The sequence below is a fragment of the Diplotaxodon limnothrissa genome, linkage group LG7 (assembly GCF_057381915.1).
Source record: "Diplotaxodon limnothrissa isolate DT_005_m linkage group LG7, D_limnothrissa_male_GT1.1, whole genome shotgun sequence".
Classification (NCBI taxonomy): Eukaryota; Metazoa; Chordata; class Actinopteri; order Cichliformes; family Cichlidae; genus Diplotaxodon; species Diplotaxodon limnothrissa.
The window spans coordinates 48,531,117-48,557,796 of NC_140602.1; the positions used below are offsets into that span (position 1 = coordinate 48,531,117).

The 26,680-nt window shown below is 42.2% G+C and overlaps 1 protein-coding gene across 1 annotated transcript in view; it reads right to left on the reverse strand.

Moving 5' to 3' along the window:
* The window catches only part of astn2 (astrotactin 2), a 297,382-nt gene that overhangs the window by 6,257 nt on the left and 264,445 nt on the right, over nucleotides 1–26,680 (reverse strand). The window contains exon 20 of the mRNA XM_085359806.1: nucleotides 24,572–24,713. Within this exon, the coding sequence (XP_085215932.1) occupies nucleotides 24,572–24,713 (142 nt within the window). The remainder of the gene's footprint in view (nucleotides 1–24,571; nucleotides 24,714–26,680) is intronic.

Here is a 26,680-nt window from a genome sequence, read left to right on the forward strand (position 1 = left end):
CTCTTGGGAAATGAAACATCATCTCTCTTGTGGGGAAGATATCTGAGCTAGCGTGCCAAGTTGAGAAATACTGGCAAAACATAACCTCACCTGGTGCCTCGATGGAGGCTAAACGACATTGAGTCCAAATGACCCATGTTTGGCACCTTAATTTTTGAGGAGGTATGGTTGCAAGGTGGTTAGAGCATTTGTAGTGGTAATCCCAGGACCCAATGATGGACACAGAAGGGAGCTATCAAGATGAGAAAAGGGTCCTCTCAGGTTTGGTTAGCTTGTGGGACTCCAGGGGCAGCTGACTGGTTCTGGGAGGCCCAGAGGAATGAGGCTCTGCCAGTAGTTAAAGCAGAGCATTTTGCAAGGTGTGGGAGGAGTTCAGTGAGGCCATGGAACAAGACTTTCAATTGGCCTCGAAGCAAGGTTGTCCTCCCAGAAGAGCACAAGGCTGTCCTCCCAGTAGGAGAGACTGTTCAGGATCCCAGGTCAGCTGAGAGACCTGGGAATGCATTGGTGTTGCCCTGGATGACCCTACAGGAGGTGTCCGATGGGAGGGAAGTCTGGACTTCTCTGATTAGATTTCTCCTCCTTTGACCTGGCCCGTGACACGTGGTAGAAAATGGAAGGATGGATCTTGGGCTAAAGGAATTCACTGGCTTCAGGGAGTGCTCTTTATGTGTAATTAACACCAGATTGTCCAGACTGATATCCATGGAAACTAGGGAATTTAAGTCAGTAGAAAATATAAAGGTGCAAACTCATCTGGGAGACACTTTTTGACATCTTCGCACTTTAGATTTGCTTGGCTAAAATGCACAAAAAGGCATCAGCAAGAGAGACACCAGTCAAGCCACTTTGAACCAAAGTACAGAACTGGAAGACAAAATCTGCCATTCTGCTTTAACTTGATGGATGAGAAAGAGAAAAGGAGCTTTTTCTCTCCCGTGGGTTCCATAATAAAAACTTGCTAGAGAGTAATCTTTAAATGAATGCCTTGCCCACTCAGCTGAAGCTCACTCTTGTGTCCTACCAGTCAGGTAATTCAGTACTGTTATTGCTCATTCTGTGGTATAAGAGAAAGGATTTGGTAAAAAACAAGGGGAGAACAGTTTACCGGGCAAGAGGGTCTCTAACACATTTTTCATTCTAGATTTTTGGATCATGAATAGGTAAGTGCATTCTAAATGCAATGTCCACTGGCCTGTCAACAGTAGCTTGGGCTGATTAGCTGCTACACTTATTCTAAGTCAAACCCTGGAGTGAATCAGATCCTTCTGAGGCATTCATGGCTAGAATCAGTAATGGGCTTGCACCATAGGCAGACTCTGATGCAGGAATTGGACAGAACTTACAGTAAAAATAAATAAATAAACTCCAGCAATGCAAATCTCACAGGAATCAATCAAAAGCAGAAGACAAAACCTGGGAGGACAACACACATCAAGGAATCACTGACAAAAATACTGTCCTGTTAAAATGACACCCCATTATAAAGAAGCTTGCAAAACCATCTTCAGCACTACTGTCACTACTGTTAGCAGCAATAATGTTAAGAAATTATTTTCTGCATGATTTTATGAGTCTCTCACACTGTTGTTGAGGACCTTTGACCTAGTCTTCTTTACAACATTGTTTGAGTTTATTGAGGTTTTGGGCATTGTTTCATGCACAGAGCAATTCCAGCATTGCACACTCCAAATTCAATCAGAGCGAAAGTCTAAACACAATAACAGTAAAAGAAATGCGCTTGTGCAGGGTAAATAATGTTGGTGTTTACTGTGATCACATATTATGGACAAAGTTCTCCCTCTATTAGAGGGAATAATAAATAATATCCAGTTATGTGTCAGATTGATTTTTCAAAGAAAGGAATCAAAAGCAATTAAAAGCATAATATTTTTAAACATTGTTTTCTTTGCCAGTGGGAAAATTTTTAAGAAAGTGAATAAAGTACTGAGAAATATTTAAAAGTACTTATAATATTAACTTTATGCTTTCAGAAGTACTTTCACAGTTACCACTGTAGAGACAACAGAATGGCAAAAAGGGAAACCACATAACAGAAACAAAATGAATGACTAAATTGAACTCAAATGTTAAAAACATTTTGACACACATGAAAAATAAAGAATTAAATTAAACTATTACTAATTTAATAAAAGTTGCATTTTTCCTAAGGCCATTTGGATTTGTTTCATGCACTGTGTTTTGAGATTTGTTCCCTTGCTGTCAAATGACTGTTTTGTTTGTAACATGACCTGTTTGGACATTGCTCACATAGTTTGTCTGGTGTTGTTATTCAGCAGGGTGGATGTGGTATTCCCCAAGAACCTCACTAAAGACACACGGACCTCACTGGCTCCTCTGCCCAGCAAAACAATGCCAGCATGTAACAGTCACATAGTTGAAATTATGTGGTCGCATACCGTGCAGATGGCTATAGTAACATAGGGGAGAATAACAAAGCAAAATGCAGTTTGGTAAGCGTGTTGGGAATAAAGATCTGATATTACAAGTTTCATCTTTTTCCTTTTTTAAATTGCTTAAACGGTTGGATCAATGCTAATTTTTCACCCTGCACAATTTCACAGCAATTGCGAGATTCTTATGTACATTTAAAAACCCATTTAAGTCAAAAGATTAAGCCTCTCAGTGGCTCAGCTGTGGAGAAGAATCACATGCATTAATGATTACAGACAGATTTTAAAGAAAATGTTTACGAAATTTAAAAAAAGACATTAAGATCGTCTTGCACAACAACAATACACGGGGGTATTTAACTTCTTAATGGGTCTCATTCATACAATAGTAGAAGCAGAACTATGGGTATAGTGTCCGAACCCCAAAATGGCACTAAGTGATAATAAAGTTCACATAGGAGAAAGAAGCAAATGGCCACCGTCTGGCCTGCCACAAAAATGTCAAATCATCAAGTAAGAGAACTGGCAAGATATGTAAAACCACCAAGACTATCTCCACCTTACCCTAAGAGGCACTTTCCTTTGTCTCTTTGCTTTTCTCTCCACATTGCTTGCATATAGCTCATCACTGTTTATCCCCCATCTCTAATTCAGTGTCTGTCACATCTATTCCAATCTTGTCTGGCTGCACATGGCTTCTTTGGAAGGGGCTTGGTTTTGTCCATGTGCCATAGTTTTGAAAGCTCAGCACACAATGAACTGGACAAATGGCAGATTAATGTTTGAGTAAATTAACAATGTTGCCATTAAAGTAACTATTGTCCTCTAATTTAATGAGACAGTGGAGAGATGGGTGAACAAGAGATGACAAGACCGAAAGCTCAGACACAGCGCAAGGGAGAAGGAGTGAGGGAAAGTGATAGTGAGAGAGGATCAATTAGGGCAGTATTTTTGGCACGCCGAAAGAAGCTAGGGCAGTAGGGAAAGCCTTTTCCATTACATCAACATTTGGACACACATCAGATGACCCTGTCCATAAATCAATCAAAGCCAAAGAATTGTTTTTTATTGCCTGAAGAATTTGTGTCAGCTTACAATATCTCATTACTTTGAAATCCTCCAGCCTGAGTGGCATTAGACTGGTGTACCAGCCCTAAATAAAACTGCCTGCCTTTTAATGTAAATTAGAAAAATTAGCTCAGCTCTGAATGAGCTCATTTGCAGATCACAAAGACTCCACAGTCCAAAGTAATAATGACAACACCCCATTAAAAGTCATTCACTTTTAAATACTGGATATTTCTGGAAACTGGAACGTCAGGAATACAGTGAATGACATCTCACACCCTCAAAGTGATCATTTTGTTGGGTGAGCTAGTCTCTACCATCCACACACATTTTAAATCTGAAATGCATCAGCCCATTTTGACAAAAAAGCCATTTCTGTGTGAAAGAATATTACATGTTAGGGTGCACACCCACTTCTGATTTAACATTTGTCATGTGTTGGCAAAACAAAACTGAAACAAATGTATGTTGTTTGCTGCTGCTTGCTTTGAAGCATGTCACTGGTTTGAGGTTCTCATGCAGCTCTTTACTCTTGATAGCCATGACTATTAAGTTATCATAACCACAAATTTGGCATTTTCCTACTGATTGGTAGCCCAAAATCAATAAGGGAGAAACCAAAAAGAAGGATAGACAAAAATGGAAAATAGTTGGCATTTTTTTTAGAATGCTGTCATTGTGATTTAGTGTGTTGTGATTTAGTTCTGTGTATGTTACCTTTGTAAACCAGTAGCAAGCTGTGAGCAGTCACTGCATGGTTGGACACACTTGCTAAGGCTTGCACTATGCTGTTGAGTCATGCAATACTGTGACAGATGAGTTATATTTGAAATTATTATTATTATTATTTATTTTTTAAATATATAACAATGTCATAACAAAACGTAATTTGGGAATAAGAAATATTGCACTGTTCATCCTGTTACATTAAAACATGTAACTATGAACTGAAAGTAATAGTTACTGTTTCTTAAAGAGCATGAGACTAGCTACTGAGCCTTGTGCCCACACAGTTAGGCTAGCACATTTCAGACCTGTAAGTGATCTGAACAATTCCTCCAAAGCTCACCAAGTAAATACTGCATAGAAAACAAGCAATGAGGTCTGTATTTAATGAGTGACCAGTGCCTCCAGCACTATAAAAAGGCTTCAATAAGTACTTTGTTCCAAAGACAAAATTGCTATATGAACAAGTTCATATAGAGACTACAGAAGCCTACTGAAAAAGAGGACACTGTTATCAAAACGGAGCTTTGAGTAGGGCTTTGCACAACAAACCTTTGAGAGAAAAGTTAGTTGAGGCATTTCATCACTGTTAGGGAGGATGCAGCCTAATAAGAACTCACCTTTGCAAAAGCTATCACAGTAGCCAGACAGTCACAGACAATAAAGAAGAAACAGACTGGTTTGAGAGGTGACACGAGTGCTAGCCAGGCAACGATGGATGTGGTGCACTTCAAGAGTGGGAAACCGCATAAAAACAATGCCAAGGAGCTGACATGGAGCTATCCAAACACCAAGAAAACAGTGCAGAGCAGATGGGAACATAAAGCATGTCCTAAATGTGGGAAATCACCCTGCCACCCAGCATGGCAGTGCCCTGCTAAGAATGCAGAATGCAACAACTGTGGTAAACAAGGACATTATGGGAAAGTATGTAGTTTCACCACGAAAATTTAAAAAGTTGAAGAGAACTTGGGTGAACTGTTGTTAGGAAAATCACAAGGTACCATGGGTGGCAGATATTAACATATAGGACAGTGAAGTGGCCTTCAAAATACATACTGGGGTTTGTGTTACAGCTGTTCCTAAGCAAGTGTTAGCAAGCACGAGTCAAATACAGATAGCTGGACCTAGAAAAACCCAGAAATTGTCCTGGTGGAGCAAAATTAACTGTAGTCAATTGTAATCTTTATAGTGCCATGTGGACAATATCCTATTGTGAACAATGGAGCTTTGTGAACCGGTTAGGGAAGTTCATACCAAATGTGACTGAAAAAAGATAAACAACTAAGAAACTTTGTGTCCAAGAAGAATCCATGGTGATGGGGTCATAAGGAGTACCAAGGATTTTACAGCCCGAAGCAGGAACTGTTTCTTGCCCCAGGAGCAACAAAAAACTCATCTTATGGTCTGTGTGTGGTGATCAGAGATGGGCAGTAACGCGTTACTATAATCCGATTACTTTTTCAAGTAACGAGTAAAGTAAGGGATTACTATTGCAAAAACGGTAATTAGATTACCGTTACTTTCCTGTAGGAACGCCGCGTTACTGCGTTACTAAAACCGTGATTTTTTGCGGGAATGTCTCATGAAAGTGACGTAAGCAAGTGCGACATTCGTGAAAACAGCTGTGTACAGATCAACAATGGATCATATATCGAGTGCGGGAGAGAGTATGAGCGTGCAGTGTTTAAAGCGTGGAAGTACTGACCTTATTTTAAGTTTGATTAAAAAGTGACAAAAAAATTAGTGTCCGTTGTGCGTGGGAAGAAAACTTCTTTTTAACAGCGAAAAAAAACCCCTAAACTTCCAAGAAAACACCAAGTGCACTACGAAGTAATGGGAAACTCACAGAGAAACTCGTGGCTTCTTCCGCTGACCGCTGCGGCACACCTGCACCAGGGTAAACCTCCGCCTACCCGACTCCTGCTTTACAGGTGAAAATAGAGCAACAGGACCGCTGAGTCTTTGACTTTATTTATTTCTGCTGTGTTTTACTTGCATCTATTTGAAAGAGTGAGTGTAAACACACACAAAAAAATTATTTTATGTGCTGGAATGTGCAGAAAATAGGTTTAAATATTAAACAAATTTCTTCCAGTCAGTGAATGTTGCATATAATTAAATTTTTGCTTGATGCATAAAGTTAAAAGATTAAAACTAATAAAACAAGTTTTTAAAAGAGACTTTTCCATTTGATTACATTTTGTATGATGGATTATGTAGAAAAAGTAGAATTGGGCTGAAAGATCTATCACTTTATCACCTCTTCAGGTTGTAAATCGTGTTTTTAAAAAGTAACTAAGTAACTAAGTAATTAATTACTTTTGAAAATAAGTAATCAGTAAAGTAACGGGATTACCTTTGGGGGGAAGTAATCAGTAATTAGTTACTGATTACTTTTTTCAAGTAACTTGACCAACACTGGTGGTGATGATACAAAAGATAGAGAGATATGGCCACCATATCTCTACTGATGAAAGATACTAAAATATATGTCAAGTCTGTGCTGGATAATCTTCTAATAAGTGATAGATACCAGTTGTGTGTGAAACTTGTTTGTTTACAAATCGTAAAATTCTGTGTTGAGGCTTTGGCCAGACAGGAACCAGTTGGAGGGATTGGTACAAGACTACTGGACTAAGAGGGCAGGTCTAGGTGTGCATGAAAACCTTTTTACTATGGCCTTCTCAACAATCTTTGGTAAAAATGCAGAGAATGTGATGGTCAGACAGTGTGGTGTCACGGACTAAGCAGTAAGATAGGTGAGTTAGTTCTCAAATACAGCACATGCATCAAAGAAAGGGCAAATGTAAAAGAACCTCTAACACCGATCAAATTTCTAGACAGTTCATGGCAAAAACTAGCTGGGATCTATTCACTCTAAGGGAAAATAGCTTTTTTTATTTTACTATTTCTTCTACATTCAGATCAGCCCACCAAGATTCAGAGATGTAGTCCTTTACTTGACAATGATATTTCCTTAACACAGCATCCGTAAGATACTTCCAAACGACAAAATATCACAGTCCTCAGGACATGAAATGAAAGAGTTTGCAGTTAACTATAGCTTTGAAAATGTAATCAGCAGCCCTAAATACCCTCAAAGTAACACTGAGGCAGTGCATGCTATTCAAACTGTTCAAATCTGCTTAAAAAACTCAGAGACCGTTATCATGCATTGTTGGCCTACAGAGACGTACCTCTGAGAAATGCCTAGAGCTCTAACCAGCTACTCATGAGCAGTTGCCTGAACACCACATACTGGAAGCCTATACTTCCAGGGAGGGTGCAGCCAGCTCTGCCAAACCTGCAATCATTGCAGCACAAGGAAAGGGCACAAAGATGAATGCATGCCAAGTCTTTCAATAGGAGGTACAGAACAAGGGACCTTGCAAAGTTATGACCAAAGGCCATCTTTGGAACTCTGATGTAAAAGCACAAGGCACAGTGATGATCCATACACAACAGCTCACTGTTCAAAAGGGGACACTGAGGAGAAATCCTTACCCTCAGGCTCTTGTACCACTGGCACCAAAGCCTCAGGGTGAGAATTAGCAGGAACACCAACCAAAACTGGAGTGTTCTGCAAAGTTAGGGTCTGGGACTCAGCAAAAACCTCAGAGCACATCTGACATCAAGAGAACAAGGTTACACAGAAAAACAGCAAAGCTGCAGGGACTTACACTATCAAAGCCTAACTGTATATTGTGATAAGGTGATTTTTTAGTGGGAAAAAGAGGTGTTAAAAACATGCCTTGAGAATATTCTGTGTGTTATTGTAGTTGAGTCATAGTTCACCACAATTTTAAAATAAGGCATATGAGCTCTAATATAATCAATTTGACATTTAACCTTTCTGAATGATGTCATCAAAAATCAATAGAGTCTTTACTTTCTGTGAAAGAGCCTAACACAAGGCAAAAGACGTTCTTTATTGATACGTACAGAGAGAAACCATGGTTGATGTTTAACCTGTATTTTTTTTCATGAGACAGCAGGCAGTTTAGGTGTTTTTAAATGTTTTGTTTAATGGCAAGCGGTGGTTATGTCTGTGCAGGTGCTGCTGGCACTCCATCAGAGAAGAAACAAGATAAAAGAAAAGCTGAAATACAGTGGTTGGTTCAGGAATTCAGGTTGGCAAAAGAATGGACAGGAGGACAGAGGAATTTAGAAAATCTGTCTAACAGGTTAGTTGTCTGGAGACACTGCCATAAATAGTCTGAGGCAATTAGAAACAGCTGAGCATGTCATGGTGCTGGGTCGTTGACCCAGCGTTTTGTGTTTTATGATTATTTTCCTCTGTTCTAGTTATTCTGATTTTGGTATTCTTGTGCCCAGTTCGTGTTCTGGATTTCCTGTTTTATTTTGAAGGTCTGTGTGTGTTGTCATTGTGTTAAGCTTTTATCCTCCAGTCGTCTTTGTGTATTAGCATCAGCTGTTCTTCCCTCCTGCGTGTGATTACCTGATTACCTTGTGTGTGTGTATACAGGGAGTGCAGAATTACAGGGAGTGCAGAATTATTAGGCAAATGAGTATTTTGTCCACATCATCTTCTTCATGCATGTTGTCTTACTCCAAGCTGTATAGGCTCGAAAGCCTACTACCAATTAAGCATATTAGGTGATGTGCATCTCTGTAATGAGAAGGGGTGTGGTCTAATGACATCAACACCCTATATCAGGTGTGCATAATTATTAGGCAACGTCCTTTCTTTTGGCAAAATGGGTCAAAAGAAGGACTTGACAGGCTCAGAAAAGTCAAAAATAGTGAGATATCTTGCAGAGGGATGCAGCAGTCTCAAAATTGCAAAGCTTCTGAAGCGTGATCATCGAACAATCAAGCGTTTCATTCAAAATAGTCAACAGGGTCGCAAGAAGCGTGTGGAAAATACAACTTGCCTAATAATTCTGCACTCCCTGTATTAGGCAAGTTGTATTTTTGAGGAATAATTTTATTATTGAACAACAACCATGTTCTCAATGAACCCAAAAAACTCATTAACATCAAAGCTGAATGTTTTTGGAAGTAGTTTTTAGTTTGTTTTTACTTTTAGCTATTTTAGGGGGATATCTGTGTGTGCAGGTGACTATTACTGTGCATAATTATTAGGCAACTTAACAAAAAACAAATATATACCCATTTCAATTATTTATTTTTACCAGTGAAACCAATATAACATCTCCACATTCACAAATATACATTTCTGACATTCAAAAACAAAACAAAAACAAATCAGCGACCAATATAGCCACCTTTCTTTGCAAGGACACTCAAAAGCCTGCCATCCATGGATTCTGTCAGTGTTGTGATCTGTTCACCATCAACATTGCGTGCAGCAGCAACCACAGCCTCCCAGACACTGTTCAGAGAGGTGTACTGTTTTCCCTCCTTGTAAATCTCACATTTGATGATGGACCACAGGTTCTCAATGGGGTTCAGATCAGGTGAACAAGGAGGCCATGTCATTAGTTTTTCTTCTTTTATACCCTTTCTTGCCAGCCACGCTGTGGAGTACTTGGACGCGTGTGATGGAGCATTGTCCTGCATGAAAATCATGTTTTTCTTGAAGGATGCAGACTTCTTCCTGTACCACTGCTTGAAGAAGGTGTCTTCCAGAAACTGGCAGTAGGACTGGGAGTTGAGCTTGACTCCATCCTCAACCCGAAAAGGCCCCACAAGCTCATCTTTGATGATACCAGCCCAAACCAGTACTCCACCTCCACCTTGCTGGCGTCTGAGTCGGACTGGAGCTCTCTGCCCTTTACCAATCCAGCCACGGGCCCATCCATCTGGCCCATCAAGACTCACTCTCATTTCATCAGTCCATAAAACCTTAGAAAAATCAGTCTTGAGATATTTCTTGGCCCAGTCTTGACGTTTCAGCTTGTGTGTCTTGTTCAGTGGTGGTCGTCTTTCAGCCTTTCTTACCTTGGCCATGTCTCTGAGTATTGCACACCTTGTGCTTTTGGGCACTCCAGTGATGTTGCAGCTCTGAAATATGGCCAAACTGGTGGCAAGTGGCATCTTGGCAGCTGCACGCTTGACTTTTCTCAGTTCATGGGCAGTTATTTTGCGCCTCGGTTTTTCCACACGCTTCTTGCGACCCTGTTGACTATTTTGAATGAAACGCTTGATTGTTCGATGATCACGCTTCAGAAGCTTTGCAATTTTGAGACTGCTGCATCCCTCTGCAAGATATCTCACTATTTTTGACTTTTCTGAGCCTGTCAAGTCCTTCTTTTGACCCAATTTGCCAAAAGAAAGGAAGTTGCCTAATAATTATGCACACCTGATATAGGGCGTTGATGTCATTAGACCACACCCCTTCTCATTACAGAGATGCACATCACTTAATATGCTTAATTGGTAGTAGGCTTTCGAGCCTATACAGCTTGGAGTAAGACAACATGCATGAAGAGGATGATGTGGACAAAATACTCATTTGCCTAATAATTCTGCACTCCCTATACAGTGGGGCAAAAAAGTATTTAGTCAGCCACCGATTGTGCAAGTTCCCCCACTTAAAATGATGACAGAGGTCAGTAATTTGCACCAGAGGTACACTTCAACTGTGAGAGACAGAATGTGAAAAAAAAAATCCATGAATCCACATGGTAGGATTTGTAAAGAATTTATTCGTAAATCAGGGTGGAAAATAAGTATTTGGTCAATAACAAAAATACAACTCAATACTTTGTAACATAACCTTTGTTGGCAATAACAGAGGTCAAACGTTTACTATAGGTCTTTACCAGGTTTGCACACACAGTAGCTGGTATTTTGGCCCATTCCTCCATGCAGATCTTCTCGAGAGCAATGATGTTTTGGGGCTGTCGCCGAGCAACACGGACTTTCAACTCCCGCCACAGATTTTCTATGGGGCTGAGGTCTGGAGACTGGCTAGGCCACTCCAGGATTTTCAAATGCTTCTTACGGAGCCACTCCTTTGTTGCCCGGGCGGTGTGTTTTGGATCATTGTCATGTTGGAAGACCCAGCTTCGTTTCATCTTCAAAGTTCTCACTGATGGAAGGAGGTTTTGGCTCAAAATCTCACGATACATGGCCCCATTCATTCTGTCCTTAACACGGATCAGTCGTCCTGTCCCCTTGGCAGAAAAACAGCCCCATAGCATGATGTTTCCACCCCCATGCTTCACAGTAGGTATGGTGTTCTTGGGATGCAACTCAGTATTCTTCTTCCTCCAAACACGACGAGTTGAGTTTATACCAAAAAGTTCTACTTTGGTTTCATCTGACCACATGACATTCTCCCAATCCTCTGCTGTATCATCCATGTGCTCTCTGGCAAACTTCAGACGGGCCTGGACATGCACTGGCTTCAGCAGCGGAACACGTCTTGCACTGCGGAATTTGATTCCCTGCCGTTGTAGTGTGTTACTGATGGTGACCTTTGTTACTTTGGTCCCAGCTCTCTGCAGGTCATTCACCAGGTCCCCCTGTGTGGTTCTGGGATCTTTGCTCACCGTTCTCATGATCATTTTGACCCCACGGGATGAGATCTTGCGTGGAGCCCCAGATCGAGGGAGATTATCAGTGGTCTTGTATGTCTTCCATTTTCTGATGATTGCTCACACAGTTGAATTTTTTCACACCAAGCTGCTTGCCTATTGTAGATTCACTCTTCCCAGTCTGGTGCAGGTCTACAATACTTTTCCTGGTGTCCTTCGAAAGCTCTTTGGTCTTGGCGATGGCGGAGTTTGGAGTCTGACTGTTTGAGGCTGTGGACAGGTGTCTTTTATACAGATGATGAGTTCAAACAGGTGCCATTCATACAGGTAACGAGTTATTGACCAAATACTTATTTTCCACCCTGATTTACGAATAAATTCTTTACAAATCCCACCATGTGGATTCATGGATTTTTTTTCACATTCTATCTCTCACAGTTGAAGTGTACCTCTGGTGCAAATTACTGACCTCTGTCATCATTTTAAGTGGGGGAACTTGCACAATCGGTGGCTGACTAAATACTTTTTTGCCCCACTGTATATAGTGGGTGTCGGTCTGTGCTTGTTGTTGGCTCGTTTGTGTTCCATGGTGTTTAGTTTCCTCTCTCTGCGTCTCTCTGTCCCGCACCCCGTTTCGTATGTTCTCAGGTTTGTTATTTAGTTTTCCCAGTTTAGGTTTCTTTAGTCATTTGTCATTTCTCATTGCCTGTTTTGCCACTCCGCCACTTGTAAATAAACGTCACTCGCATCATCAGTCACTGCCTGCATTTTGGGTCCTTTTTCCTCCCACACCACACGGATCGCCCCGGCAGCCGTGACAGTACAAGCTGACCAAACATGGACCCAGTGGCATCTGCACCTTCCGAGGAGCTTTGGGAGGAATTAATCGACTCAATTTTGAGGTGGATTGAGCATGAGGGGAAGGAATTTCGCCACGCCTTGGAAGCCCAGCTACAGCGGCTAATTTCTGACTTTCCCTGGTTGCTCAGCTCACTTCATATTCACTGGTTGCTCACAACTCTTCATATTCATGAAGCAGATGTGAGGAAGCAGTTTAAGAACCTGAATGCTCGGAAAGCTCCCGGCCCAGACGGTGTGTCTCCTGCCACCCTCAGACACTGTGCAAACGAGCTGGCCCCAGTGTTTTCTGGCATTTTCAACTCCTCACTGCAGGCATGTCATGTGCCTGCCTGCTTCAAGTCCTCCACCATAATCCCTGTCCCCAAGAAACCTAGGATCACTGGACTAAATGACTACAGACCCGTGGCTCTGACATCTGTGGTCATGAAGTCTTTTGAGCGCCTAGTTCTCTCCCATCTCAGGACCCTCACGGCCCCCCTCCTGGACCCCCTGCAGTTTGCATATAGAGCCAACAGGTCTGTAGACGACGCCATCAACATGGCCCTACACTTCATCCTGCAGCATCTGGACTCCCCAGGAACCTACGCCAGGATCCTGTTTGTGGACTTCAGCTCTGCCTTCAACACCATCCTTCCAGACCATCTCCGAGACAAGCTTTCCCAGATGAATGTGCCTGATCCCATCTGCCGGTGGATCACTGACTTCCTGACGGACAGGAAGCAGCATGTGAGGCTGGGAAAGAATGTCTCGGACTCCCGGACCATCAGCACCGGCTCCCCTCAGGGCTGTGTTCTTTCTCCTCTGCTCTTCTCCCTGTACACCAACTGCTGCACCTCCACCCACCAGTCTGTCAAGCTAATCAAGTTTGCAGATGACACCACCGTTATTGGACTCATCTCGGACGGGGACGAGTCTGCCTACAGGAGGGAGGTTGAACGTCTGGTGTCCTGGTGCAGCCACAACAACCTGGTGCTGAATGCCCAGAAGACAGTGGAGATTATTGTGGACTTCAGGAAGCACACAGCCCCACTCCCCCCCATCATCCTGACTGACACCCCCATCACCTCTGTGGACTCATTCCGCTTCCTGGGTACCACCATCACCCAGGACCTGAAGTGGGAGCCCACCATCACCTCCGTCATCAAGAAAGCCCAGCAGAGGATGTACTTCCTGAGGCAGCTGAAGAAATTCAACCTGCCAACACGGACGATGATGCAATTCTACACTGCAATCATCGAGTCCATCCTCACCTCCTCCATCACCGTGTGGTACGCTGGAGCCACTATCAGGGACAAACAGAGACTGCAGCGTGTTGTGCGCTCTGCTGAGAAGGTGATTGGCTGCAGACTCCCATCTCTGCAGGACCTGTACACCTCCAGGACACTGCGGCGTGCAGCCCGGATCTCAGCTGACCCTTCTCACCCTGGACACAGTCTGTTTGACCTGCTCCCCTCAGGCAGGAGGCTCCGGTCCATTCGCACCAGAACCTCTCGCCATAAGAACAGTTTCTTCCCCTCTGCTGTTGGACACATGAACAATAACCATATGACTGTACCCGCCACTAACACATGACCCTACGCTGTGTCACTGCATCATTCCATGTTTGGCACTGATCACCACCTGCACTCATGTATATATCTTTCAACGTAGCACTCTTAATTCTTATTCTCATGTATATATCTCATGTATATCTCATGCACATATCTTTCCACGTAGCACTTTTAATTCTTATCCCTACTTTTATTTTTTTCCATGTCTATTTAAGTGCTATTTATGACACTATGTTTGCACTGAAGCACCGCAGCAATTTCCTAATGTTGTAAACCTGCTCAACATTTGGCAATAAACCCCATTCTGATTCTGATTCTGATTCTGATTCTGATTCACCCACTCGCACAGGATTTCATTCTGAATGAACTTCACCTTCACCCTCCAGCTGCTACCGCTTCCCGACACAGCCCGGCAGTGAATGTTTTGCACGGCCCGCCGGGGAATCTGCGGCCCGGCCCGCCACATGTGGAATTACCCGGCCGGTCAGAGCTATCTCCGAGAAGGAAGCGACGTTCCCGACGCCCATCGCTACAGCCGGGCCCCGAGACTTCTGAGTTGCCGGCTGTGGTGAGTGAAAAAGACACTCATGAGCCTTCCAATTTAGGGACTGTTTATTCTGGGGCTGTGTTTATTGCATTAGCTGCCCAGCCTGAAGCTCAGTTAGCTGCCCAGCCTGAAGCTCAGTTAGCTGCCCAGCCCGAAGCTCAGTTAGCTGCCCAGCCCGAAGCTCGCTTAGCTGCCCAGCAGCATTCAGCTCTGTCTCCAGTGTACCCGCTACCCGTAGCTCAGTCGCCAAATCCACCACTATCATCATCTGGACCATTACTTTAGTCACCCTCAGTTCAATCTCCTGTTCAGTCGCCACCAGCTGTGTCTCCGGTGTCCCCGCTAGCCCAGACATCAATGCAGTCTCCGTCTTCACCGGCTGCCTCTGTACGGGAGGCTGTGTCTGTGCCTCCCATTTTGGACTCTTCTTGTAGTACTTATTTTAGGCAGAGAGACAAACACCTTGATAATGTAAACATTCCTCAAGAGCTGGCCAGTTCCGAGACTGTGATGCACTCCAGGGCCTCCCCAGAGACTGAGTTTCAACCCGCAGTCGACTCTGGACCCCTGGAGGCTAAGAAGTCAGCTGAGGACTGCACCCTACTGTTGCTGCCTGAGCCAAACCCATGTGTTGCTCAGCTCCAGTCAGCATCAACCCTGCCAGAGGCCCGCGCGCTTGCTGGTTCTGTTTTGTCCCTGCCAGAGGCCCCCGTGCCTGCTGGTTCAGCCCTGTGTGTGCCAGGTGCCCCGGTGCCCACTGGTTCTGTGACTGTTTTCGCTGGTGGGTCAGAGGAGCCCGTCCAGCCTCATGCCTCGTCAGCTGGGGGGCCCGAGGAGCCCGTCCAGCCTCATGCCTCGTCAGCTCGGGGGCCCGAGGGGCCCGTCCAGCTACCAGCAGCTTCATCCACCTTCTGCAGCAGCAGTTTCTTCCGCGTCGCCTGGTCCACCTTTAGCTTCGCTGTCGCCTGGTCCAGCGGCAGCCTCTTCCGCCTCGCCTGGTCCAGCCTCCGCATCAGCTTTAGCGTCGCCTGGTCCGGCCTCCGCTTCTTCAGCGTCGCCTGGTCTGGCCTCTGCGTCTGCCTCGCCTGGCCCTGCGGTTGTTGCACCACCGACCAAGGTACGTCCAGTACCTCAGCATTGCTGGCCACTTTCTGGGCCACCAGCCGGATGCCATCACCGTCGTGGGCAACCTCCGGACTGGCTTCGTCTGCGTTGCCGCCGTTGCCGTCCGCACGGTCGGCCTCCGGACTTCTGTCACAGCCGCCACCGCCTTCCGCGTGGTCGCCCTCCAGATTTCCTTCGCCTGTATCGCCGCCACTGCCTTCCGCATGGTCTGCCTCCGGAGATGAATTGTTGTAGTCTCCTGAGTTGTCAGCCTCTGGGCCGGCCTCCTGAACTATGTTTTGGGACCCTGTTCATGGACTCCAGTATGTATGTTTGTGTTTTGGACATTCGTTTGGATCACTGGAGCTTCTTTTTGTTTGGTTTTGTCAAGTGACTCAGAGAGTAATAGTATAGATATTATACCAAGTTATTCATTAAAAACAGGAAGGAGCAAAAATAGTGTTTCTTACATAATTAAAAACACATCTGAATTAGGCTTTTACATGTTGACTATCTAAAACGGTAATAAATGTATAGTTTTTAGTTGTTTTACAGTCTGTTCGATTCAAATTCATGATTTATTATCTAGTGTCCAGCTCATTAAAGTCTCACCCCACTCTGTATACAGAAGATAGCATTTTGATTAGCCCACTTACTTGCATAAACAAACACAACATAGACGTTTGAAGGTAGTACATGGTGACGAAAGCTGAAAGCCCAACAAGTAAATTTAGACATTATAAAGAATGATTTTCTACCCGGACAAATAAAGTCTGGCTGAACACATGCGACTTTTACTATCTGACTTTTTGGTATCAATGAGTTTTCACATAAATAATGTTAGATTATCCAGTACATTGTTTGTTTTCTGAAATTACATTTTCTGGAATGTGGCTCCAACTTTTTGTAGAGCATTTTAGTCTGCAATGAAACATTAGGGCCCTAGAAGCCTTGGTAATGATCAAGTATAAAGCCAATACCATTAGAGGTCTTATCAGGGCCTTGATTAAGACAAGTGGAGTTGCCTGCAAAAAAAGTGTCCTCAGACGTAATTCAGACGTAAGCTGTGCTCTTATCACAGAAAAACAACACTGCTGAGAATGTCTAAGCAAAGATACCAGTGTTACAAAGTAAACTGCTTGGGCCCTTAATATTGGTGTTTGTTAGTGGAAGCAGGACTTCTACAGATAAACATTATTGTTGTCCTCACAGATTCTTACTTAACTCTGTTTTTAATCAGCTCTCCAAAAAAACTTGGTTCATGAATTTTTTTTACCCCACAGGAGAGTGGGACTTTATTGTAGCTTTAGAGGCTGAATTATATATAAATCCACCAGCCTCTTTAATAAGCACATGTTGTTAGTACCTGGTTAGAACCCCATCTGCCTTCAGAATTGTATTAATTCTTTGTGGTACAGATTCAACAAGGTTCCGGAAATCTTCCTCAGAGATTTTGGTCCATAGAGATTGAAAATGTGACGTCACTCAGGGGTAAAACCGCAAAGAATTCTGGGAACTCGTGGCAAGAGGTACTAGCGCACGCAGGCTTTCAATTGAAATCAGTTATACAGCGATAAAAAGAAACACAAAAAATGGCAAGAAGCTGTTGTATTATTAACTGACAGCCACGGGAAGCCGACGGGTAAAGAGATCGGTTGTTATCGGATTACGTCGTTGAAGAGAAATTGTTCGAGCCGTGTTTCCGAAGTAACAAAGAGGCGACGGGTGGCCTGGACTGCAGCCATTCAAAGAACAAATATAACATCCCAGAACACTCCAGCTCACAGGTTAGTCTGCTCCAAGCATTCCCACACAGGTCAGTCTGCTGTTGTAGTTAATGCGTCATTTTTCTTAACATAATTAGTGATATAGGTTACAAGCAAGTCTGGCGCTGAACAGAAATTGTCGCGCTATGCTCCTTTATTTATTGTGCATAAATAGTGAATTGTCCTGACACAATATTGCGTTTCGCTTCTGTTATTATGGTACATTGACAAAAACATATACTTTTATTCACAGGATAAAACAGTTGTTTTGTATCACTAATTGTCCAGTGTGATTACAGCATACAATATTATGAGACTGGTAAACTTATGATACGTACGATGGTCTTTACTTTCACGGTGCATTTCAAGGTCCTGTACCCATCCATCGGTAAACTGTTCCTGGGCTTGTTGCAGTGACCTGAAGTTATTAAACTTCATGAGTGTATGCACTCACTCCAAGAACGTATAATTATAAATCTGAGCGTGGTGAAAGTTGGGCAGCACGCTAACGTATTTTGTCCCTCTGTGTGCTCGTAAGGGTGTAACCCTTTCACTGGTTTGATTTTTTTCCTCGTATCTTTTCTTTGACTTTTCATCAAGTCTGTCTTTGTACGGACCGGCATTGTTCTCCTTCGTTTTGTACATACCTTTTTGAGGGCAAAGAAAAAGCAAGAATTTATTGGAACCGAAGAATGAACGTTTTGCGGTGCTGCAAATGCTTGCATTTGATGCGGTACTTGGATTGTTTTGCCACGAGTTCACGGCATGCAATGCGCGAAAGTCACGTGGTCTGTCAATCTCTATATTGACACGATCACATCCGTGATGTGAATCTCCCTTTCCACTACATCCCAAAGGTGCTCGGTTAGATTGGGATCTGGTGACAATGGAGGCTGTTTAAATACAGAAAACTCATTGTTCAAATAAGCAGTTTAAGATGATTTAATAAGATGAACTTTGCTACATGGCCCACTATCCTGCTGAAAGCAACTATCAGAAGATGGGCACACAGATGTGCCAACCAGTGCGGTCTTCTGCTGCTGTAGACCATCTGCTTCAAGGTTCGACAACAACCGTGCCATGTTCTAAGTAAATCACCTTTCTTCCTCATTCTGATGCTTGGTTTCAACTTCAGCAGATCATCGTGGCCATGTCTACATGCCTAAATCTACTGAGCTGCTGCCATTTGATTAGCTGATTACATATTTGCCCTAATGAGCAGTTGTACCTAACAAAGTGGGTTTATATTAATGTGCATAGAGCACAGATAATTGATTAGTTTATTGATTAGTGAAGACAAGACACCAGGGCACCATGACTCTTGATTACACCATGAACAAACCACTCTCTGGTTAAGTGCTATTGGTAAAGCTACAGTATTCAAAATAATATAAAAATAATAAATTAAATAATCACTTTTACTACACATTTCTACCTACAGAAAAATAATAAGAGCAAAATTGCTGAGATGCAGTTTTAACTGAATTTTGTTTAATCTTAGATGCTCAGGTACTGCAAAATTACTACTGCAATTGTGTTGAATTTGTTCTTTGAATTTAAAAATGCTGTTTCTTAAAACCTCTGATCGTGACTGAGAACATTACAGAATGGAAGCATCTGCAGTGTTGACAATAAGTATGCAACCCTGGTTAAGTCAGTCCAGCTGTTGCTGAGGAGAAAGTAACAAAAATGTACCCACTAAAACAAAAAATAATATATGTAGTAGGAAGTGTGCCCTATCCGGGGAGGATGTGGAGTTGCTGGTATTTGCCTATTGTTGTTTTGTTAAGCTGAAAATATAATCACAACATAGTGCTTAATGGAAGGTTTTTAAACTCTATGGTAATGGAAAAAAATGAACATCATAAAAATGAGACAAATCGATTTAGTTGCAATAAATTATGATTTGAAACCCAGAAATGTGCCAGAGAATGACATACAAATTTAAATGAGTATGCTCTCTTGGTGACATACTGCAATCTCTGATGACGTTTGAATTTTAATAATGACAACTTATAATAACCTTTAAATCAGTGTTAGCTGAGCTTACAGGACTATATGCAGTCCTGTGAAACTAACCAAACCCCATGCTTCAGTAGCTTGACAAACCACCTTTAGCAGCAATAACTTGAAGAAATTGCTTCTGTGTGACCTTATCAGTCTCTCACTTTGTTGCAGAGAAATTTTCTTCCCTCCCTTATTTACAGCATTGATTCAGTTTATTAAGATCTGCAGGCATTCTTTTATGCATAACTCTTTATTTAAGGTCATTCCACAGCATTTCAATTGGGTTGACTTCTAGAGTTTGACTGGAGCACTGTAACGTGCGAGTTTAATTTGTATTTTTTTTTGTTTTTTTTAGATATATGCCCAGATCAAATGGTTAAAAAACAGGCCTTTTTCATCAGACCTCGACTACCTTGAATGACTAGTAATATTGTTTTTCACCAAAAGCGGCACTGTGCATTAGGGCCAGACAACCGTGGCCTGAGGTGTTCAAAAAAACTTGTTCAGTTTTTCTCTAATTGAACTGTCATAAACTTTAGTCTGTCTCAATGTGACAGACTGGTGGCCTGTGTGCCTCCCCTCTCACTCTATGGCAGCTGGGATAGGCTCCAATTCAATTTTAATTATACAGCACCAAATCACAACAGTAGTCGCCTCAAGGCACTTTATAGTGTAAGGTAGACCCTACAATAATACATACAGAGAAAAAATCCAACAGCCCCCTATGAGCAAGCACTTTGGCGACAGTGGGAAGGAAAAATTCCCTTTAAACAGGAAGAAACCTCGAGCAGAACCAGGCTCAGGGAGGGGTGGCTGTGACCGGTTGGGCAGAAAAAAAGAAGACAGGATATGTGAGGTGAGGTCAAAGTCAAAGTCAGCTTTATTGTCAATTCTGCCACATGTACAGGACATACAGAGAATAGAAACTACGTTACTCTCAATCCCTAGATAAAATAGCAAATGAACATTTAAATATAAGAGTGATTAAAAATGCAAGTAAAATAATTAAAAAGTAAAATTTAAATAAATAAATACAATACAATTTTTACATATAACAAGAAAGCTATACAATATACAATATAATGAGTAAATGACATTGAGTGCAAACCAGGCAGAGTAGTGCAAATGGGCAAATAGTGCAAATGGAGATTTGGTAATGTACGGTAAGAGATAGTGTAACAACAAAGTCTTATGAGGTAGTGGCAGTCCAATGCTCCACAAAGTGACTGGTAACTGGTGCAGGCCAGTGAGTGAGTTAGAGAGTGTGTGTGTGTGTGTGTGTGTGTGTGTGTGTGTGTGTGTGTGTGTGTGTGTGTGTGTGTGTGACAGAGTTCAGTAGGACCGTGGAGGAGAGAGGGGAGAGGGGGCAGAATCGGGAGGGAGTTAAGCTTCCTGACAGCCTGATGGATGAAGCTGTCCTTCAGTCTGCTGGTCCTGGCCTGGAGACTCCGCAGTCTCCTCCCCGACGGCAGCAGCTTGAAGAAGCTTTGCATTGGGTGCGTGGGATCAGCCGCTATGCAAAGGGCTTTTTTAGTGAGACGGGTGCTGTAAATGTCCTGGAGGGAGGGGAGAGAGACACCAATGATCCTCTCTGCAGCTCTCACTATGCGTTGGAGGGTTCTATGACAGGACGCATTGCAGGTTCCAAACCACACAGTGATGCAGCTCGACAGGATGCTCTCGATGGTGCCTCTGTAGAAAGTGTACATGATGGGGGCTGGTGCTCCTGCTCTTCTTAGTTTGCGGAGAAAGAAGAGACGCTGCTGTGATTTCTTGGCCAGTGCTGTGGTGTTGTACGTCCAGGAGAGATCCTCTGTGATGTGCACACCCAAGAACTTGGTGCTGCTCACTCTCTCCACAGACGCTCCGTCAATGGTCAGAGGAGCATGTTGGGTGTGCATTCTCCTGAAGTCCACAACAATCTCCTTCGTCTTCTCCACATTCAGAGAGAGATTGTTGTCAGCACACCACGTGGCCAGGCGTCTCACCTCACTTCTGTAGTCGGTCTCATCCCTGTTGCTAATGAGACCCACCACCGTTGTGTCGTCCGCAAACTTGATGAAGAGGTTGGAGCTGTATGATGGAGTGCAGTCATGGGTCAGCAGAGTGAAGAGGAGGGGGCTCAGCACACATCCCTGCGGGGCCCCCGTGTTTAAAATGATGGTGCTGGATGTATTACTGCCGACCCGTACTGCTTGAGGTCTTCCGGTGAGGAAATCCAACAGCCAGTTGCACAGTGAGGTGTTGAGCCCCAGCTGGACCAGTTTTTGAGTGAGCTGTTGGGGGATTATGGTGTTGAATGCTGAACTGAAATCTATGAACAGCATTCGAACATATGAGTCATTTTTGTCCAGGTGTGTGAGTGCCGAGGTGACGTGATGGTGGTGCTTAAACACAAGGCTGCAGCAATATTTCACGTCGAGAGATAACAATCCTCAGCACAAAGTGTCCTTTCTCCTTCATGTGCATTCAAAGGACAAAAAATACACACTTTCAAGGTTTGAAAAGTTCCAAAGTTTGGACCAAGGAGACAAATGATTTGAGTGAGAAATAGAGGAGGCCAACTTTGTCCACTGGGAACAACTATTATTGAACATAAGAGGTGGCCTCCAACACCAACTATCAGCTACTTGAAAGGCAGTCTTGAGATCACTTCCCAGGCATTTCAACCCCTACTCACACCTCGAACATGTGACCCTTAATATCTCACACAATGGCACAGTGAGGCAATGGCTTACAAAGGATTCACACCTTGATTCCTGTGACTGCAATAACCAATGGCTTAATTCACACCTTGGCTCATGTGACCCCTCACGATTCACATGATGACTGGGGAGTAAATAACTCTCAGGATCACCTCCAAAGAGGACAAAATTATAATGGATGAATTACTTGGAACTCCCCATCAGTTTTTGGAGCTGAGGAAGCCTCTCAGATTAGAAGTGAAATGTCTTCAAACATCTTGAAACATATTCAAGCATTTAGGACTAAAATGATCTGGATGACTAAGAACTTGCACAGACATACAACCAGGAGACTGTGACTCATGTTACATTTGGAAAGTTGAACCAGCCTTAAAATTTCTTTCACTCACTGTCTGGTTATGTTTAAGTATTCAAAGTTTTTTGGTTTAGTTAAGGCACTAAGAAATACAAGGTTACTGGTTACTTTAAACCTAAATGGTGAAAAATGATCCTATCAAGTGTGTGAAACTTTGACACTACAGGGGTCTTTTTCAAGCATGAGTCACACAGTACACCTTGTAGTTATCTATGAAACACAGAAAAATAGCTTTTTGACAGAAGCCATATTTGACACCCTGTGGATGAAAACAGGCTGAATAAGCTTAGATTATTAGATTCCTGAAAGTAGCCACCATTTGCTTTTTTGACAGCGCTGCAAGCCCTTGGCCTTCTCTCGATGAGCTTCATGATGTAGTCACCTGTCAGGGTGCCTTGTCAGGGTTCATTTGTGGAATTTCTTGCCTTATTAATGGGGTTCGGACCATCAGTTGTGTTGTGCAGAAGTCAGGTTAGTACAGTAAAGAGTAAAGAGGAACGGCAGTCTATCATTACTTCAAGAACTTTGAATGTGTCCCCAAGTGCATTCACAAAAACCATCAAACACTACAACAAAACTGGCTCACATGAGGAAAGGAAGACCAAGAGTCACCTCTGCTACTGGCGATAAATTCATCCAAGTCATCAGCCTCGGAAATCGCAAGTTAGCAGCACCTCAGATAAATGCCACACAGCGTTCCGGTAGCAGACACATCTCCACATCAACTGTTCAGAGGACACTAATAATGCATGAATCAGGCCTTTATGGTCAAATAGCTGCAAAGAAACCACTACTAAGGAAAAGCAACAAGCAGAAGAGCTTTGTTGTTCTAAGAAACACAAGGAATGGACATTAGACCAGGGGGAAATCTGTGCTTTGGTCTGATGAGTCGAAATCTGAGATCTTTGGTTCCACCCACCGTGTCTTTGTGCGGTGCAGAAAAGGTGAATATTTATTTGTCAAACGGGACAATGACCCCAAACACACCTCTAGGCTGTGTAAGAGCTATTTGACCAAGAAGGAGAGTGATGGAGTGCTGCGCCAAATGGCCTGGCCTCCACAGTCCTAAACCCAATCGAAATGGTTTGGGATTCTTCTTTAAAGAATCTAGCATATAAAACATGTTTTGAGCTATTTAACACTTTTACATAATTCCATACGTGTTCATTCATAGTTTGGATTATGTAAACAATATACAAAGTTCATTTAGCAAATAAAAGAAGAAGAAAAAAGATACAAATTGAAGCTAATATATTTCAATATTACTTCACCTGTAGTGATTCAGTTACATATCGAAAAGGAGTGGGAAGAAGTACACACTTATTTAATCCCACTCTTTGCCATAAGTTATCAGTCTATATTTAATCAGCTTCCTTACTGATATAATCTGCAGTAATAATGACGAACAGATTTCTAATATAATATAGACACCACATCATATCCTTATGTTTTTGTGATCCTATAACTTTACCTCCACACCAATACCTCCAGTTTCAATGAGCATAAATAAAATTTCCTAAACAGAGACATTGACTGAATTTCAATAATTTCCTTTTCTTTATCACTCATGAAGATCATTTCGTTACAACTCTTTTTGAACTGCTTTTTGTTTGGACATTGCTTCAACTCCATACTCGAACTGCTCCATAGTTTTGATGCCTTCAGTGATAATCTACAATTTAAAGAGTTATGAAAATTAAAAAAAACAAAACATTAAATCAGAAGGTGTTTCCAAATGCTCGACTGGTATTGTATATTGTAGGGTAGTGTTTTGTACATTTGCATAGAGGATGTGGAGCTACCTCTTGGCTCTTGGTGAATAATGGAGCAGCAAACAATCTAAACTTGATTTTCATTGTCATGGTGGCCTTCATTGTAAAATTCTAATTTTTTAGGGCCATTGAGAGAATATGTTTCTGCCCACTGATCTTAAGAGGCAGTGACAAACACCATTGACTTGGTGTAGTTCAATGAGGCAGAGGGCAAAGAAGAGACTTACTTGTAGAGGCTGTCGGGTTCCAGGCACTTGAAGACCACTGAATATAGCACAGAGTGGGGATGGTCTCCACTCCTCCTCCCAGCAACAACACAGGACGAACCCAAACCAGAAAACAGATCATCCATCAAGCTCAGGACCTCACCTTATAAAGAGATAACATTGGAAGGAAAGGGAAAACAATGAAAGCACGAATTGAAGTCTGAACCAAAGAAAGGTTCTTACAAAAAGGTCACTTTGGAAATGTTATTTGGCCTGTTTTACTATTAAATATTTTGAGGGGGGAAAAAATGAACAATTGCAAACGTATCTTTCAACATTGCATTTTATCTATTGTTCCATCTATTGCGAAACAATCCCACATGTTTTGGTTCCACCACATGTTTTAACATAAGAAAAACAACAGTGCAAAACACGAGCTTAGTCATGAATGGATTTCTACATTTAGGCATGGAGCTCTTGTAACTGTGCAATTTGAATGATGTTGTTTCACCTCTGCCTGCTCAAGCCGAGGCCATAACAAATGGGACTTTTTACTGTCAGGAACCCATTCACATTACATTACAGAACTGTAAAGAGAACAGGATTTCATACACATTTTGACTTATTGTACATGCTGCTATTACACTGACACCTCCTTGAACACAGTGGTGTCTCAAAAACAGCTTACTTCACAAGCTGTGCAAGAAAAGCAATGCACAATTGTTCATTTAGACACAGGCATACACAACATCAGTTTCCAGTACTCATGGGGGTGATGGAAAAAAGGCGAGACCTGTCAAACTACTGTGGTTTAAAAGCTCTCAAATAGTTGGATTTTAAACTATTTCTACATGAGGTAAAGGGCAGCTTAATTTTAGCTTATGATACGTGTGCCAAATTATAAACACAGAGAGTCTGGCTGGTGGGGCACAAGGGGATGGTAAGAAAAGGTTGCAAGGAAGAGGAAAAAGAACTGCACGAATGAATGATTTGACCTTTTCACAGAAAGAGCTCAGTGTATAGGAGGTTGCCCCCAAACACATTCCAGCACTATTACAGGATTACTCCTCCAAAGGTCTTACCTTTCTAAACATCACTCTCAAACTGTGTTAATTTATATTGTTGTTAAAGTCCACGTGAGGCTGAAAGTAAGTTGTGAATACTGGTATCAGTTTTGTTCAAAACAACATCTCAGGGATGTTGGTGGTATGTCCTGTAGCGCACAGTTCAAATAGAAATTAAACTTTATCTTTCACCTTAAGCAACTTTCAACAATAAAAAAACTCAAATAATACCAAATACCAAATCTGTTCCATCACAGAGTCTAAAAAAATTAAAAATAATACAAAAAACACAGCATGCACAAATGTTCAGTAAAAGAAAAAAAGAAAAAAAAGGTCAGGAGAGAACTAGTAAAGAGCGAGGCTGTACAAGAAAAAAGTCAGTGGATGTTTTGATGATCAGGGTAAATCAAAAAGTTGAAACGCCACTAAAGTATACTTCAGAAGTTTTTGGAGAAGTTGGGGAGATTTGTCATTTTTATTTTTATTATTATTATTCTGACTTGCAAAAATCAAGTGACAGGGCTACTGACAAACTGAGAGCTTAGTCTCTGACAAGTAAGTTATTGTTTGTTGCTAAGACAAAATTCTTGTTTTTTTTATTTGCTTGGTTTAAACGGCACTTTCAAAAACTTGACAGACAACAAAAGTATCTCTCTGAAGATTTGAAATAGCATATTCACACAAACCTTCTAGGACATGATTTTTGCATAAATTAAATAGTGACAAGTAAAAATAGATGAAAGGATTGAATGAAAGAGCTGTAGTAGATTACCCAGTAACTGCCATCAATTCATAACTCACTTATCTTGTATTAGAGATGCACAAGTGAGTTTTCTTAACACTTTAAGTTCTCCATGTGCCTGCATGGGTTTCCTCCAGCTACACTGGCTTCCTTGGACAGTCTAAGGATGTGCTCGGTTTACGTTAATTAATGATTTAGTAAGGTATTACTGGACATACGGTACAGAACGTATATTTAAGTAGCAGCATTTGGTATTAATTAGCTGATCAAAACGACAAATTATTATACAATTATCAATTCAAAGAGTCACCAAAGACCATAGTG